General features: G+C 51.3%; 1 protein-coding gene across 4 annotated transcripts in view; it reads right to left on the bottom strand.

Annotated features, from left to right (window-relative positions):
* Positions 1-17,608, bottom strand: part of CARD11 (caspase recruitment domain family member 11) — a 109,274-nt gene that overhangs the window by 37,153 nt on the left and 54,513 nt on the right. For all 4 annotated transcript variants that reach the window (XM_057315440.1, XM_057315441.1, XM_057315442.1 and 1 more), the window contains exon 2: positions 6,275-6,408. In XM_057315440.1, coding sequence (XP_057171423.1) covers positions 6,275-6,281 — 7 coding nt within the window. In that variant the 5' untranslated portion in view covers positions 6,282-6,408. The remainder of the gene's footprint in view (positions 1-6,274; positions 6,409-17,608) is intronic.

Genomic DNA, 17,608 nt, shown 5'->3' with positions numbered 1-17,608 from the left:
ATCTCAGTTGTATAATTTATTGGAAACAATTGTTCATATTATTCCTTTATAACACTTTTATTTATATAAGCTTGGTAGTAATGTCCTCTCTTTTCTTTCAGAATCACATTCTTCTGGATCTAGGCGCCCTCTAACCAGGGATATCTTCCCCCAACTAGGGGGAACAAAATGAACACCTATTTTAACTTCTTACTGCCCCAGCCATCATACTTTCAAACCGTGGTTTCTCTCTTCTTAGTTCCCTGTTATTCTCATTAACCTAATAGTGGGGTTGGAGGGGGGAGAAGGGGGAGAGTTGAAGGGGGAGGGGGGGAGAGAGAGAGAGGGAGAGAGGAAGAGAAGGGGGAAGGAGAGGGAGGGGGGAGAGAGAAGGGGGAGGAGTAGGGGGAGAAGAGGAAAGAGAGAGAAAGGAGGGGGAGGGGAAGAGAAGGGTGGGAGACTTCTCTCTTTTTTCCTTGGTCATTCTAGCTAAAGGTTTATCAATTTTGTTGTTATTTCGAAGAACCAACTTTTTATCTGAAACTAACACAGCATTACGTGTCACATATTCTCAAATAAAAAAAATTTAAAAACAACAACCAAGAACCAACTTTTGGTTTCACTGATTTCTATAGTTTTCTATTCTCTAACTCACTTATTTCTCTACTAATCTCTATTATTCCCTTCTGTCTGCTTCCTTTGGGTTTAATTTGCTTTTCTTTTTCTAGTTTCATAAGGTGAAACGCTCGGTTATTAAGACCTTTTTAAGTAAAAACATCAGAGCTATAAATTTCCCTCCAAGTGCTGCTTTGGCTGCATTCCTTACGTTTCGGTAGCTTGCATTTTCATCTTCATTCATCTCAAAGTAAGTTTTCTAATTTCTTTCCTGATTCCTTCTTTGACCCACAAGTTATATAGAAGTGTGATATTTAATTTCCCCCATATGTGTGAATCCCCCAAATTTCTTTGTTACTTATTTCTAATTTAATGCCACAGTGGCTGGAAAACATACTCTGTATCATTTCAATCCTTTTAAGCTTGTTGACGCTAGTTTTACGGACCAGTGTATGACCGATCTTGGAGAATGTTCCAGGGGTGTGCTTAGGAAGAGCACATCCTGCCGCTGTTGGGGGGAGCGTGCAATGGATGTCTGTTAGATTTAGTTCATTTATAGGGTTGTTCAATTCCTCTGTCTCCTTGTTGATCTTCTGGTTAGTGGTTCCATCCATTATTAAAATTAGGGCGTTAAAGTCTGCGACTATTCAGCTAATGGTTCAGTTTGACTGTTTTATGTATTATTCCATTGCAAGAATATACTATAATTTATTTACCCATTTCTCTACCGATGAATATTTAATTTGCCCCTGTGTTTTGCATGGACATTTGGCGCTGTTTGTAGTAGGCAACAATGGAAGCCAGCGAGATCTCATCAGTGGGTACTCCACAATCCTTTCGTACTATGGAGTAACCTTTGAAAGGGATGTGGTAGCATAAAAACATCCCAAGATGTATTGTTTTTCAAAAAGTCAAATTTCAGAATACATATATGAAGTATAATACAAAAAAAATTGGTCTTGGTCCTGGTTCCTGACACAGAGCTCATAAGACTCCTGGAATCTTCTGAGTGATGAGTCTTTTGTATGGTAATGAGATGACTCTTGGCTTAAGGGCCTTGAGATAGCTTCCAGTGGGGGCCGGACGCCTCCAGTGGGGGCCGGACGCCAGAAAGACCACGTGGTTAAAGGGTTATGACTTTCAGCCCCACACCCCTACTCCAGGGAGGGGAGAGAAGCTGGAAATTGAGTTCAGTCATCAAGAGCGAATGATCTAATCAATCATGGCTCTGTAATGAAACCTTGATAAAGATCCTTCCACAACGGGGTTCAAGGAGCTTTAGAGCTGGTGAAGAAATGTGCCCTAGGGGGGTGGCATACCTCAACTCCATGGGGACAGAGGCTCCCACACTCGGGGCCCTTCTAGACCCCGCCCTCTTCACTGCCTCATCTGGCTTCTCATTTGCATTCCTTAAACTGTAATTAGTACCACGTCTTCTTGGGGTGTATGAGTCATTTTAGCAAATTACTGAGCCTGACGAGGGGTTGTGGGAACCCTGGGTTTGCAGCTGCTCGGGGAGAGTATGGGTGGCCCCTGGGACTTGAAGCTGGCATCTAAGTGGGGGCAGGCTTGTGGGGGTCTTTGCCGACTCTGGGGAGTTCGTGTTGGGATTGAGTCGAATTGTTGGACACCTAGTCGGGTTGGGGAATTGGTTGGCGTGTGGAAAATGACACATATTTGGTGTCAGGAAGAAGATGTCACAGCACAGCATAAAACCACTTATGTAACGCACCGCTAAGCAGGACTATAATTATACAGGTGTGTGTGTGTGTGTGTGTGTGTGTGTGTGTGTGCAGAGACGGAAGGGAGAGAGGAAGGGCAGGGAAAGTTCCAGAGAACCGGATGCAATGGTTCATCTGGGAAGAGGAGTAAGTTCAGAGGTTAGTGGTCAAGGAGGACTTGGACATGATACCGTGTTAGTATTTACAACAAGCATGTAGCAGTGCACGACTTACACAGTTTGGAAGACAAAAAGACAAATGAACAACGGTGAAAGCCAAGTACAGCGCAACAGACAGGCCAATATCCGATATTTGCCCCTGACTCACATCTTCTTGGAAGACCACAGCCCCAATGTCTTGTTGGCACCAAGGAAACCCTCTGGCTGGTGGACTGGCCTGCCTCACGGAGGACTGGTCCTCAGGCTGGGGGTTTCGTGTGGGGCCGAAGAGACGGCGGGACGGTGAGTGTGCCGTGGGGAATGGAGCCAGAAGGTAGCATGGAGGGAACAGAGCTGGGTCACAGTGAAGCGAGGCACAGGCAGGGGGAGGCCGCAGAGGCCGAGAAGGCAGGGGCAGGCAGAGGAAGCTGGGCAGCTGAGCGAAGCCTCAGTGAGAAGCCCCACGGGTTGAGAAGAAGTGGCAGGAGCGGTCTCTCTGCAGCCCCGGCCCCATCAGCCCTGGCCACACGCGTGCTGCCCGCTCCTTGCTGTGGGATCTCTGAGAGTCTCCCCGTTAACCTGAGCTACTTGCCATGGGTGCTTGCCCCCCACCAGCTGAAGGGTGCGAGTGACCATACTGTGTGCTGTCATGAGCCACGACTGCCTTGGGGTGGTGAACGCTGAAACCCAGCCCCCTCCCCGGGCAGGGAGCTGTACGCAGACTGCCCTGCCCCACAGACACAAGTCCTGACCCTGCCAGCACTCTCGCGGACTCAGAGCAGGCTACAGGGGCCCCACGGCCAGCCTGCGGTTCCGGGCGACATGAACACGTCCACTGCAGCCACTCCCCCCAACGTGACCATTTCTACGCACGAAGCAAAATGTGCTTACCTAGACGGTTCTTAAAGGCTCAATGCTAAGCACTCGATTCGAGACGTTGATCGAGCGTGTGGCAGCCACCGCTGTGTCTGTCCACGTCACCCCCCCCCCCACTCCTGCTGCTTACAGAATCCTCAGGGTTTTCAGGAACTGAGCTGCCCCGGGCTTCAGGGAGGCCGAGCATCTCCTGAGCTGTGAGGAGCAAGATCTTGTTTGGTCTCTGCCAGTGGTTTAAGAAGAGGCACGTGAAGTGCTTCATGAGACGCTCAACCTGTGGGAAAGCCTGCTGGGGGCAGTTCCGGTGCTCTTCCTCCATCTATGACAGGGACACAGGAAGGAACAGTGTCATCCAGCTCTTGGATGTTAGCAGGTGAAGGTGTGTGTGATGCTGGGAGGTGTGCAGCCATCCTGTGACCCAAGGACTCACCTGAGCACAAAAGCTAAAACCCTCAAGACGGCAGAACAGAAAGACAGAAAGAACCTGGGTCCCTGATGTCCCAGCCTGGGCACTGAATTCACCACCACCAGACCCCTCCCCTCACTGGACTGCTTCATATGCAAGATAATAAATGCCCTTTGCCCTGAGCCATTTTAAACTGGATCGACTATTACATGCACCCCAAAGCCTCCTGACTAGTGAATGTATCTAGTTAATACAAAGACCGGCTAAGCACAGTGAACTGAGAACCAGGTGCTCACAGGCTGACGCTGGTTACTGGGGTCAAAGGCGTGTGTCTAGAGATTAGTTACATGTCAGCTCAAGGCAGGGAGACAGGAGGTCTGGATGGAGCAGAGAGGCATTTCCAGATGCCCTTCACGGACAGAGCAAGTGTGCCGGGCGCTCGGAAAACTCGTTACGCCCATGCCCAGTGCAACAGAAACTCCTCCAGGGACCGGGTGGCCTGTCAGTGGCCTCTGCTGGGAAAAAGGAAAATAAAAACGAAGCAGGACATGACTAGAGCCAAGCCTTTCTCCCCCAAGCGGAAATGAAGGGGACGCTCCTACCTTATACGCAAGGAAACGACAGAGCCTTGGTCTAGCGTCTGTCTGCCCCATCGCCAACACCCTGGTGCGCCTCAGCCCCTCTGCAAACACGGGTCAAACTCACGAGAACCGCCTAGTTTGGTGAGCGTCCCGAGCCACGGGGCCGCTGAGCGGACGCCACGGCCTCCACCACCGGCTGAGGGGGGTGAGCGCCTGCGAGCACCGAGCACCGGCCCCAGGGGCAGGGACGCAAAGGCGTTTCCCACACAGTCCCTGCCCTTGGGAGGAAGCCAACGTTCGCTGTGAGAGCCGAGCCGCCAGCACAGACAGCTGCAGGGGGGGCGTGAGGAGGGCCGCAGAAGACAAGGGACAGAAGTGCCCCCCAGGCTGGGCTGCTACCCTGTGCCAGGTGCACACCTGTCCCCTACCGTCATGGTCACAGCAACCCAGAGGGGGGTGGGATCATCCCTGTTCTATAGACACGTTGTCTGGGCTGAACGGTGTCCCCTCGGATTAGGAACGATGACCCCGCCCACCTGTTCCCACTTGAGGGCCAAAGACCGAGGTGAGCAGTGACTCACCTCCAGGCATCCCCAAGTGGCTGAAATAAACCTTGGGATCGGAAAACAGGTTGACTTGACCTGGCAGGCTCGGACACGCAGGCACGAGCCCAGGCTTCCCTCCTCGGTGCGATCCCTCGAGAAACCACCCCACAGGTCAGGAGGCTCGTGCAAGGACAGCTCGTGGCAGCGGTGGCGGCACGCACCCAAGTGCGAGGAAGCATGCCGAGATCCTGAGGCAGGAGAGGGGATAAGCACTGGGGGCCTGCAGAGAAGCCGCGTGCTACCGCGGCGGGACGAGAAGAAAAATCCCACCCCGTCCTCACGGATGAACTCAGGATGTGACGCGGGGCACAGCAGCGGGTCACAGAGCACCCACGACAGGCCACTGTCTACGTGTCTGAAACTTACGACTAAACTATGCTGGTAAGGATACGCGGCAAAACTGTACCGAGGAGCGAGGAACGGATAAGAACTGGGACGGTGGCTCCCGTGCAGACCGCAGCACGGTATCACTGTCCCCTGGTGACGCCGGTGATACTGGGGTCTGGGGCGTGGCTTAGCTGGGGACGCGGCATCCACTGTATTATTGTCTCACAGACACACACAGACATAAATACGCCAGGTGTTTCTTGGGCAAAAACTACGGATAGTGTAGCTAGCCTCGAAGAAAAAACCATTTTGGACACAATTCCAGCTGCATTTCCTCCCCGCACACTTGGCTGTGACTCAGCCCGATTCCGCCTGGTCTTTGGGGATGAATCCGGCAGCCGGTGTCCAGCTCCGGGCAGTTTCCTTGAAAACAGTCTGCCCAGAATCATGCCCTCAGACGCCGAGGTGCTGACGGCCCACGGTGCTGCCCGGTCCTCCGTCCCCTCCATCACGGTCAGGGCTGGAGGCAGCCCTGCCCAACCCTCAGCGGGGGCTGGCGTCCAGTCCTGAGCCGAACCCTAGAGCCCGTGGGTCTTTCGACAAACAGCGGGAAAGGCAAGTTCCAGGCTCCTGGACCAGGGTCTACGGATGGGCCATGTTGCTCAGGCTTTTACGGGACAGGGACATGACTCACCCGTGGACAAGCTCCGTGGCAGCTGCTGGCCTCCTCGCCTCCCTCACGGACTTGAAATGTTTACCCTGTGGCCCCCACTGCTGTTACGGTGAAGTCCAACATCTTTAGCGTGACCCTTAGGCCCCGGAGGGTTTGCTCCTGCGGCTTCCGGAGTCTCATCCTGACTGTGTCCCGGGCTCTTCACCAAACCCGCTCTTGCACCTCCCTCCCTCTGCCTAGAACCTCCCCACCGCTCCCCTGTCAAGTCTTAGGTAAGCCTCACTTAGCGTTTTGTTTTTTTATCTACTGGAGATAACACACGATGCGAAGTACCTGGCATACAGTGGGTGCTCAGTAGCCAGTGGCCGCTGTCGCCTTACGGAGGTCTGACTTCCGCGCCTCCGGGCTGGCGCCTGGCCTTCCCTGAGCCAGTCTTCCTTGGGATCTAGAGCTGCAATGGCCGGAATCTATAAAAGGAAAGATAATCTGACTTGGCACAAGGGTGGAGAGAGAGAGAACCATTCAAGTATCAGAGTGATGCCCTGCTTTGGAAGAAAAGGTCAGAAAATCCCAAGGTACCCATCTCTCCCGGTGACAGTGACATAGCGGACCATGGCCAGGAGCTGCTGGAGAGAAGGGTTTTTGTTGAAGCCCATGGCCAGCCTGGAAGGTCACTGGCCACAGGTCCTGAGACCTCTGGGAACAGGGAGGAGGGCAGATGGTAGCATTGGGGTTAATCCTGGCCGGGGTGGAAGGTCTCTGCAAAGTCTTTGCCAGGAGTGTTTGCAGAGTGGAGATATTCTGATCAGCAGCTAACGCATTAGGTCAAGAGCAGCAAACCACACTCCCGAGCCCAGAAGAGTTCCCTTCACTGTGAATTATGTCTTTAGTCCCCGGCACGCCGTGGGTTTGGGCAGGAACACACCATGGCATGCACTGTAATTTCCCCAAGGTGGTGTTCCTTCCAGTGACGGACAAGGCCGTCACCAATGCCCAGCTCAGCCACTCCAGGAGCCCGGGGAAGGCAGGCCAGGGAGGCGGAGACGTCAGGCACAACCCCTGAGAGGCTGAGGTGGGGCCTGACACCGGGCCTGACACCTGTCCCGATAGTCCCAACAGCTGCTGGATCCTGTCCCGACAGCTGCTGGGATCCCTGTGCTGGGGGCTTCAGGCAGCTGTTCCATGACCGACCGCTCTTACTCGGCAGTGACAGGGACCCTGGGACATCACTGTTTAATCAAGAACTTGCTTGGTTTCAGCTTTGAGAATTTATCACAGGTGACATCAAATCTCCCAGGGCTGATAGGAGCCGCTCTTGTCGGGTGTCAGCTTGGATCGGAGTGGGCTGTCACAGGCCCTCTGCCCGGGGAGGTGGCAGTGACAGGCTTCTCTGGAGGACACCATCTCCTTCATCTCCTCATGGCCTCCCTGCTCTGCGGCTGGGACAGGGACAGCTGCCCCATGACCCAGCACGGCAGGCGACGGCCGGGGAAGCAGGTGATCTGCGGGGCTGAGCGCCGCAGCAGAGACCAGCAGGCCGATGACCAAACGCAAAGGGAAATTATACTTTTCTGCATTTGCAAAAGCAACAGAACATGCCTTTCTTTCATAATCAGAAGAAAAGGCTTTTACAAATTAATTCTAAGAAAGATTTTAGTTACAAGAAAGGAAAAACAGATTTTCACAGGGTTGTACGACTACCCAACGTGTCAACAGAGGCTGGAAAAACTGAGACACGAGACAGCCAGTAATGAGGCTGAACTTTCTATTTCTGCTGTTAGAATTTCGATTATACCCTCAAGAACTTGGTCATAAGGTCGGAAAAACTTATAGGATACGTCTCTCGAAAGATTAGCTTATTGGTATAACATTCAACTGGCTGAAACATCATTCCTGATGCTTACAGATTATTTACTATATGCCAGGCACTTGCAAGCATAACTGAGAAGCCTCAAAAACTCTCTGAGGTAGGTGGCATTTTTATTATTGCCATCATCATCACCATTTTATAGCCAAGAAAACCAAACCTGGGAGAGTTTCAAAGTCCTGTAATTAGCATGGAAGTCAGGGTTTGGACCCAAGCTTCTCCGGCTTACTCAGCACCTAGAATTGCCATCTATCTATCTATCTATCTATCTATCTATCTATCTAAAAGATTTTATTTATTTATTTGATAGACAGAGAGACAGCCAGGGGGAGTGGGAGAGGAAGAAGCAGGCTCCCAACCCAGAATCCTGAAGTGGGGCTCGATCCCAGAACGCCGGGATCACGCCCTGAGCCGAAGGCAGACGCTTAATGACTGAGCCACCCAGGCGCCCCTAGAATCGCCTTTTAAAAAATAAAAAGTTTACTTTTAGAAGGACTAGAACCAGAAAGTGTAGGTACCTACCCTCCCTGAAATAGCACGTTTACATGCAAACTTAAGACAGAAGTAAAGCCATGTTCTAAGATGGCAGCTATTGGCTCAAGGTAAAAAGAACACCTATAGCTTCTCGAAAGAGGAATCAACTGCTTAGTGAGTTCTTAGTGTGTTACTCAAACACAGTCAGTGCCCATTCGCCCTGTGGTGAAGCTGTTTAATCGACAAGCAGAACTTGTACAGACCTTGCTTCTGTCACCTCCTACTTAAGAATAAACAGAGAGCCAAGGATCACTTGATGTTTGAGGAAAGCCTTCATGTGAAAGGAAGAGATCAAAAGAGACAAGTTGATACAAAGAACTTGCAGGAAGCAGACAATGCAGAATAAGAGAAAATTAAAAAACAAAACCCCCAAAACAACAACCCCACAACCTGATAATTAAAATCCATTGAAATTAAATAAGATATTGCATCTAGAAAACAATAGTAGGATGCTATGAAAAAGGGACAATCAAAGAATGAGAAAGAGTTCTTAGCAATTAAAATAAAGTGCCAGAAATTTATCAAGAGAAAGCCTGGAAGACAAAGTTGAGGAAATCTTCCAGAAAGTTAATAAAAAGTTAAAGAGAAGGAAGATAAGAAATGGTGGGGGAAATGAGGTTAATTTAGGTCTAATATCTAATAAATAGAAATACTGCAAAGAGAGTGCAGAGGTTATGATTCCTTTCTTGTCTAGCTTTTGGGGATATAATATAAAGTTAGGGATAAAATTATCAGAGAAATAATATTAGAGGATTCTCCAGATGCAAGCACACAAGTCTTCAGATTTAAATGGCCCTTCGGGTGCTCAGTACAATCCGTGGGAAAAGAACCTTCTCAGAACATCCTTGTGAAATTTCAGGCCATCAGGAAATAAGAGAAGACCCTAAAAGCTTCCAGAGAGGAAACATCAGGTCATACGCAAAGGACTAGGAGTAAGTTTGGCATCAGACCTTTTGATAGTAGTACTGAAAGCTGGGAGACAAAGAAGTGATGCCTTCACATTTTTGATGGAAATTACTTATTAACCTAGAATCTATTACACCCCCCCCTGAACTATTAGGCATGAAAATAGAATGATATTATTTTCAGAAAGGCAAAGACTCTAAACATTTATTTCCCATGTACTCTTTCTTAGGAAGCTACTAGAGGATATGCCCCAGTAAAATGAGGGGAAAAAAAAACAGTAGAGAGGAGGTATGGAGCTCAGAAAACAGAAAATCTAACTGGACAAAGCAGCAAGGAAATTTCCAGGGTGAGAGAGATGTGGCAAAAAGGAGCTGGCCAAGATTATGGCAGGACCACGGAGGGCCCACCAGAGGGAGGTGGCCAGGGAAAAAATGAAATGGTCATCTGATATATTTCATAATTTAGGAAATAGTATTGTCAGGCAAATGACAGGACTGTGAGTCAGATGGGAAAAAAATGAAAGATAGGCACATAAAAAAACTTTAATGAATGAAAAAAAAAAAGGCAATGTTAACTCCGGGAGAAAACAAAAAGGTAAGAAAGGAAATAATCACAGTATACAACTTGTCTCAACATAAACAATATTTACCTAGTGATAATAAGGTAACATATAAAACTGTGATCTAAATTCATGGAGAGAATGGAGTGGGGTACTCAGAAAAGAGGACTAAATGCTCTTCTACCTAAGAATGTTTCAATAAATAATGCTTACAGTGGATATATCTGTAAATAGCAATGCAAACCTATTACTTAGAAATGAGGTAAATAACAGAAGAAAACAACAATGAAGCATTAGAAGTGGTTGCCTCTGGGGATCAGGACTGGGAACAGATGTTTTTATTACAAGGCTACTTTACATTTCAACTCTGCATGACATGTATTATCTTGGTAAAAAAAATTAACAAAAATTAACATATGTCAATAGTTGGAAATACGGACGGTACATTTAAATATAAAGAATCAAAGAGTTACTTCCATTCTCTGTGCATTTAACATAGTCTACCTTCTGTAGTGCTTGTCGGACAGCTCACCTCTCCATGGACCAGCAGTGCTGCCTGTGGGCTGGGCACTTCACAGATGTCACCTCGCTTCCCAGGAGCTCATTTAGGTAGCTTTTATTATTCTAGTTTTTATCATCCACACTTTAAGGAGGAGGGAGGATCAGAGAGTTAAATAATGGGGTGAGATCCCACAGCCGCTCCACGGCAGAGATTCCAACCCAGCCCTCACTGACTCCGACTCCTCTGATCTCAACTAAACTAGCAATCATCACAACCAACATTTATTAAGCATGGCATCTAATCTAACCAATTAGATTCCTTGCGTCCTGGGCTCTATAGCGTTCTCTTTATGGCTTTACCCCCTCCTTCTGCAGGAGACTGTGCTCTAATAGCTGTCTGTGAAAATGTACATGGTAGCAGCTATGGGCAGGTGCTGTGCGAAGTGCTCCACGTGGATTATCTCGTTTCATACAACAGCACTGTAAGGTACATACCACTACCCCCATTTGCTAGAAGAGAGGTTCAGGGAGGCTCAGCTACCTGCCGTCTGTCTGTCTCATCTCCCATAGAACTTAGCATGGGAGAGGTGCCTGGGTGGCTCAGTCGTTAAGCGTCTGCCTGCGGCTCAGGTCATGATCCCAGCGTTCAGAGATCGAGCCCCACGTTGGGCTCCCTGCTCAGCCGGAAGCCTGCTTCTTCCTCTCCCACTCTCCCTGCTTGTGTTCCCTCTCTTGCTGCCTCTCTCTCCGTCAAATAAATAAATAAAATCTTAAAAAAAAAAAAAAGAACTTAGCATGGGGACTTACTCTTAGTAGCTGCTCAATTTATTTTCGTTGGGTGAATAAATAAACCTCAAATCTGAATAAAATAAACAATAAGGCTATTATTATTTCAAATCCAGGGGGTGCCGGCTCTTTGGGAAGAGCTGTGTTTGTGGGACAGACACCTCCTCTCTTCAAGAGCAGCCCTGGGGCGAAAGCTCTGGAACCGGAAGGGGGTCAGCAGTCAGTCAGATAAATGCATCTCTGCTTCATTGATTTGCCTGGAAGATTGGAGTGAGAGGCTTGAGATGGAGGCTTTAATTATTCCAAAGAAACCTCCATTTAATTGAAAGGACTTCTGGCAAAAAAAAAAAAATAAAAAAAGGGAAAAAGATTATTTAAAAGGATGATCTATTGCCTTTGAGGAAGGACTGAAGAGACACTCCAGCCGCCTATGTGTTCACGGCCCTGGAAATGAAGCTTTACGGGAAAGGACCAGAGCCTTGTCCCCGGCAGTCCCCGTCCTATAAAAAGGACATGTGGAGAAACAGGGAGAAACTCCCCCCCGTCCCCCACTGCAGGATTCTTCCCTGGGATCCTAGTTAACTTTCCAACCTATCTCCTTCAGCTCATTCAACCGAAATACGGAGATGATAGTATTTCTCATCAATTAACGTGTGTACAGCAATCGGTACAGCTTCCCTGATACATATTTTGAAAGCAGCAATTACCATTTTAAATGCACAGTGGAGTGGCAGACACTGCCGGCTGCCGACCTAACATCCATTTTCTCTTGTTTATCAACAGAGTCCCAATATTGTGGGGAGCGTTACTGTGCTCCTCAATAAACTATGCTCACAGCCTCTCTTGCAGCTAGAGATGGCTATGTGACACAGTTCTGACCAATGAGATGGAAGCAGAAGTTTCTGGAGACATTGAGAAGGGCTCTGCAGAGGGGTGGGGGCAGAATCAGGGCAGAAAAGCCTTGGATTTGTTCCTGTCTTCCTACCTGGAATGTGGATGCAATGCCCGGCTGCACAGCAGCTATCTTGTGAGCATGAAGACAAAGGTCACACTCTAAGTATGGCTGAGTAGGATGCCACAAGCACTTTGGGTCCAAGCTTAACCCTTGAGTTCTTGGTTCATGAGAAGAATAAAATCCAATCCCTACTATGTGTAAAACTGATTTTGTTTCAAACAAACGAGATCCAAGCCTTCTAAGAAAGTCACATTGGTCCCAGCCACAGATGTCTGAGCCCCATAATCTGAGCAGCCATGTCTTTTGTCTATTTGTGCCGGTTCTTCTTTTTCTAGATTCAAAACCAGAGTAAGCAAGAGATCAGTAAGGACCGAGGACCCTCCGAGCGGCCGGCAGACTGTGAGGAGATAAGGCACAGCCCAGGAAATGCGACGACCAGATGACATTCCTGGCTTGGCAAGGCGATTTACCCCTCCCGCCCACTGCAGTCCGGCCTCAGATCCTGAGCCATGCCCCTCGCTTCTCAGTCTCGAGTCACATCTCTGCCCCTGCCACGTCCACTGTTCTCTCACTCAGCCTTCATTCTTCCACACGGCCCCATCCCACCACCCCTACCCCCGCCAGCCCCAGCTCACATGACAGTCAAGCTCCCTCGCCGTCATCCCAGAGCACCGCCAACCTCCCCCGACCATCTCCTCAGGGACCAGGCCACCTGTAATCCTACCTGGAGCGACTCATCTACCTTCAGGTGACCCGGGCAAAGGGCCGGTGGTTTCTGTGGGATAAACATGTCTCGACCCAGTATCACTTAGGAAGGGGGGGGCATCAGCAGACGTCGGGGGCTCGGGGGCGGTGGGGAGCACGGCGCACCGACTGAAGCCTGAGACCGAAGGAGGCGAGCATCACCCCTTCCCCATCCCCAGGCCCGCCACACATCCCACCTCCACCGCGGCCTCCGACTTGCACCGCGGCAAAGAACTTCGGAAGGGCACACGCCTTTTGCATTAACTGAAGTTACTGCTCTCCTCCAGCTCTCGTTTTTCTATCAGGACTGCAGAGCAGCTTTTGAAACAAAAGCACAATTAGGAATGACAGATTTAGATTGTTCTGAAATGCGCATCGATTTATCACACTGGCCTTTTAGGAGCATCTGGATTCGGAGCTGTGCACACAGCACGACAGCAGTGAGGACGGTGTCCAGGACCCGCGGCCGGGCCACCTGGCCAAACCTGTGCCGTGCGGTCTTGCTCCGGGGCTGGCCGGGGGGGAGCCCGCGCCTTGGCGATCATGAAATGTGGTTCTGTCCCGCACTGGCCTTGGAAGCCTGGTCAGCAGATGGCCTTTGCCCGGGGATGGTGATGTCACTGTGACCACCAGCGGATCCCAGCTCAGCCACCCTGGGTGCTCTCTAACACAGACCCTTTGCTTCATCTGGGCGCACCATTCTTCTCCATTGGCACATTCTTCACTGGCTACTGTTTTGTTACCTGGGTTGGGAGAAACTTGGAGCGTCCACGGTCCCTCTTGGAATGCTTCATGTCGAGACTGGGTTTGCAGTCGTGCTCACAGGGGGTGGATTTTCGATAAACATGTGCTGGAGCCAAAGCTCTAATGGCCTAAGGTACTACGATAAGAACATTCCACTGTCACAGAACTGTTGTTGGTTAGCCCAGAAGCACATGGCGATGGCAGGCGACGTGGTCAGCCCAGGTGGCCGCCCTGCCCCACAGCTCCCTGTGGAACCCAAGTCCCTATTGTGGAATGAGCAACCCACATTCTGTGCTTTCTGCCCAGAATTCTGTGCTTTCACCATCGCCCATTTGCACGCCCGCCGGGATTCCTTAAGAGGCTTGTGCTGTGCTCACGGGCCAGTCTCCAGCACACGCCGCCGGCATGCAGTGAGCTCCCCACACATCTGCCCAGCGAGCGAACGAACGGGTCTCCTTCCAGAGCGCGGCCCGGATGCTTGGGGTTCCTGCCAGGCAGAAGCGGGACATGGAGCGTGCATTTTGGTGCACGAATCATAGGGAGGTGTGATTCCAGCGCAGGAGAGGCAGAAGGAGACGCTGAATTACTTTTTGATTTGGGGAATGGGGAGGTGGGTTGGAAGGGAAGACACTGGATGTAGGAAAGGCACAGCCCTCCACTGGAGCTTAACAAGCAGAATCCTGCCCCTGGGGCTGGCGTGTGAGCGTGTGGGCTGAGAGTCTTCCCAGTGAAAAGGTTGGGTCCTTGCATTTCATAGAAAAGGTCACCAGCATCATCAAGTAAGAGCCCCACTCGGACAGCAGCCAGGAGCGAGACTGGAGGGTTCTGTGGGAGCCACATCCGGACCTTAAATCTTCTGCTTTTACCTCCTCCTGGTGTCGCCTGGTTGGCTCCGCAAGCCTGGGGAGCGCGAGCCCAGGTAAGAATGGCCGAGCGGGCCCGAGGGGACGGTAAGGAAGCCTCACAGGTTCACGGGAAGAAGAGGAGGGAAGGGAGCGGGGCTGGGGAGAACGTGGAAGGAGGAAGCCCGGGGTGGCAGTGGCCGCGCTGACAGCTGAGCCTCTGCTCCGAGAACGCAGACCAGGGGTGCGGCGCGGGGAGCTGCCAGGGGAACGCGGGGCGGGCCACGCGGGCCTCACGCAGCTCAGACGGACTTATCTCCAGGCCCCAGGGCTGGTCCGCAGCCTCACGAGCACGCTTTGAGCCCCAGCAGCAGGTGCCCTGGTCTCTCTCTTCTGCATTTAGAAGGTGCCCCGAACACAGACTCCGAGGCCATGTGGTAAATAACCGAAAATGTATTTGTAGCCACGGGGCTGTGTGTCTGTGAACTACCACGAGGACCGGTAAGTCAGTGACACTTCCGAACACGTTTCCACACGTTTGAAAATGACTCTGCCGACGTCTTCAATTGGAGCTGGCTGGTATCTAGAAATGCGCAGATTTTGGGTTTCCTCCTGCGGGAACAGAGAGGTGGCGTTGGGGGCGGGGTGTCCCTGCCTCCAGCTTTTTCAGACGCTTCCTCCCGGTCCGAGCATGACATGAACAAGTGAAGCCAGGGGGTCGCCTCGGCTGCGGGAGGGCGGCCCCTCGATGCCTGAGGCTCCTGCTTGCCCACGGCTGCAGGGGATCCCAGAGACGTCTTCTCGAAAGGCCTCCAGGGCTGGTGGAAACACTGAGGCAGGAAGCAGCCCGGTGTGTGGACCTCAGACTTTCTTATTTTACCCCGGGGTGTTCGAGGCTTGAAGTCAGAGCCGCACTTTCTCCGCCATCAGTCCCCTGGGCAGTCCGGGCAGCAGAAAGGACGGAGGGAGGGGCTTTGAGGGCAGAGAGTGGCTTTGCTAGAGGCGCGGTCTCTGCAGACCCACAGAGCTGGGGGCCTGGGGTTCCATTTGCAGGGAACCCACATGCAAGGACGGTGTAGAGCCTGTCCTTGAGAGGTCAAAGTACACGGGGCTTGTTGGTGTGAAGTGACATTGCCCCACCCCCCGCCCTGGGAAGATGGGGGCCGTGCACAAAGGATCACAGGAATTCTACTCCAATTAAAGAGAAAGTCCAGCCAAAAAAATCTTTGCACAAGGAGATAACGCTGCGTGTCCTAGCAGAAGGCATCCAGTCCTGAAGTGAGGGTCCTGGGTTTGAACTCCAGCTCTGTCGTGTGCTGTGTGGCTTTAGGTACGTTGCTTAACCTCTCTGACCTCCCCCCTCCTTGGTCTGTAGAACTGGACAAGCAGTAATGTGCATATGGTAGACACTTAGTCAATATCACTTAATCCAGCCCTCAGACGCCAACGCAAACTCCGGTTGGAAACAAGGTCTCGGCCAGATGTCCTGTATAATCACCTCCATGCCAAACAGAACTTAGACAAAAACATCAAAGATTTGACTTCAACGCTTCCATCCGGACCTCGGGTTTGCCTCTCCCCCACCCCGTGTTGTCAGTGTCTCTTTACATCCATCGTGCTCCTTACGGCCTCTGGAAACGGACCCCTCTCTTTTTTCCCTGGTACACCCCACGGTGCAGACAGTATCTTGCACAGATGGGCATTTAATATTTATAAAGCGATTGATTTCCAATGCATAAGCGCTGGCGCTCTTTTCCTCATTTTAGCTTCCTCCCTTCGGCGGGAAGACCTTTGTGTCTGCAGGCGTGGCGAGGTTTTCACCATGACAGCCTGCTGACGGGATCGTACGCCCTTCATTTGCACCCACTGTTTTGCTGTGTCTGCAATTCGGATCCAAGCACCAATCTATCTTGGCCTCTCAATCAGTCATGGATTAGAAGTCCAGAATCCACAGTCTCTCCAATTTCTGACCTGCAGGGACAGAGCGATCTTGTCACAAACCACCCTAATCGGGTGAGCTGCGGAAAAGCCAGCTGGCCCCACATTCCGTCGGAAAGAACTCTTCGTTGCTGGCGTTCCCAAACACGGCCTCGGTCTCTTTTTGCGGGGTGCTCCTTTCCCGGGGCAGCCCCCGAGTCTGCAGGGCCTTCTGCATCATCAAGGACAGCATGGGCTAGCCACCGGCATGCTGGAAATCGGTTCAGTTTGGAATCCTCATTCTTTGAAAATTGATAACCCCACACCAGTCAGCCTTTCTGGAGGACGCCGAGGGCTTCACTCCCTCATCGTGGAAGGTCACCAGCTGACCTTCGGGGGACACGTTCCTGGACGGAGCTGTGGGTGTCTGACACGCAGTGGGCACTCATGCACTATCAGAGGAGGGGACAGAACGACGCAGTGACAAAACCCACAACAGACGGCACGGGTGGAGGCGGGCAGAGTCTAAGAAAAGATGGCTATCGCTCAGAAGGGCTGGAAAAACTACGCTCTGTAAACTCGGCGTGTCACGCGGAGGGTGTCAGCCACCTAATCTGGGATTATGCTAGACTGGGCTCGCGCTTCCCAGGAGGAAAGGGACAATCGAAACTCTGGTGATGGAAAGCTGCAGGATGCGTCCGCGGTTGTTAGTTTCAACCGGGCGTTAAAATGAGACCAGTGTCGCACCGCTCAGCACCATTGCTCACTCAGAAAGGACCCCGGGGCCAACCGCGGCCTCCCGAGCCTTCGGGGACCAATGACCCAGTTTGTGGGGGTTCCAGATGCCTGGTGTGTTCCATTCCCCTCTGTGTCTCATGATGTCACCATTTATCGCCGACATTTTGGGAAGAATAAAGTACAGCGCCTACATCCGGCGCCCGTGTTCCCACGATTATTGTAACGCCGACGTTTCCACGCGGGATTGGGCGGGCACAGAAGTGAAATTCAAACCGGTCGGACTTTCTGTCCTGGGGTGTTGGGCCGGGAGATGGCGAGGGGGTGAGTCAGCGACAACGCACTAACTGAGGATCCACCATGCTGGGAGAAAATAGGGTTGTGCGTCCAAGGAAACGTCAGGCTTCCGGAAGAGAGGGAGAGAAGCAGGAAAGGACCCAGGAAGGGTCCTTTACTCATAAGTAACTGCAGAATAAACAGCTCCCCCATGGAACGGGCCCCTCCTTTCCACCGCCCCTGCAGCCCCACATTTCAATTAGCTCTGTGTTATTCTGGTCCCCTATTAGCGCCGATAATC

Source organism: Ursus arctos, unplaced genomic scaffold (genome assembly GCF_023065955.2).
Source record: "Ursus arctos isolate Adak ecotype North America unplaced genomic scaffold, UrsArc2.0 scaffold_2, whole genome shotgun sequence".
Classification (NCBI taxonomy): Eukaryota; Metazoa; Chordata; class Mammalia; order Carnivora; family Ursidae; genus Ursus; species Ursus arctos.
The sequence above is the reverse complement of the archived record's forward strand: the minus strand, read 5'-3'. Positions and strand labels throughout refer to the sequence as shown.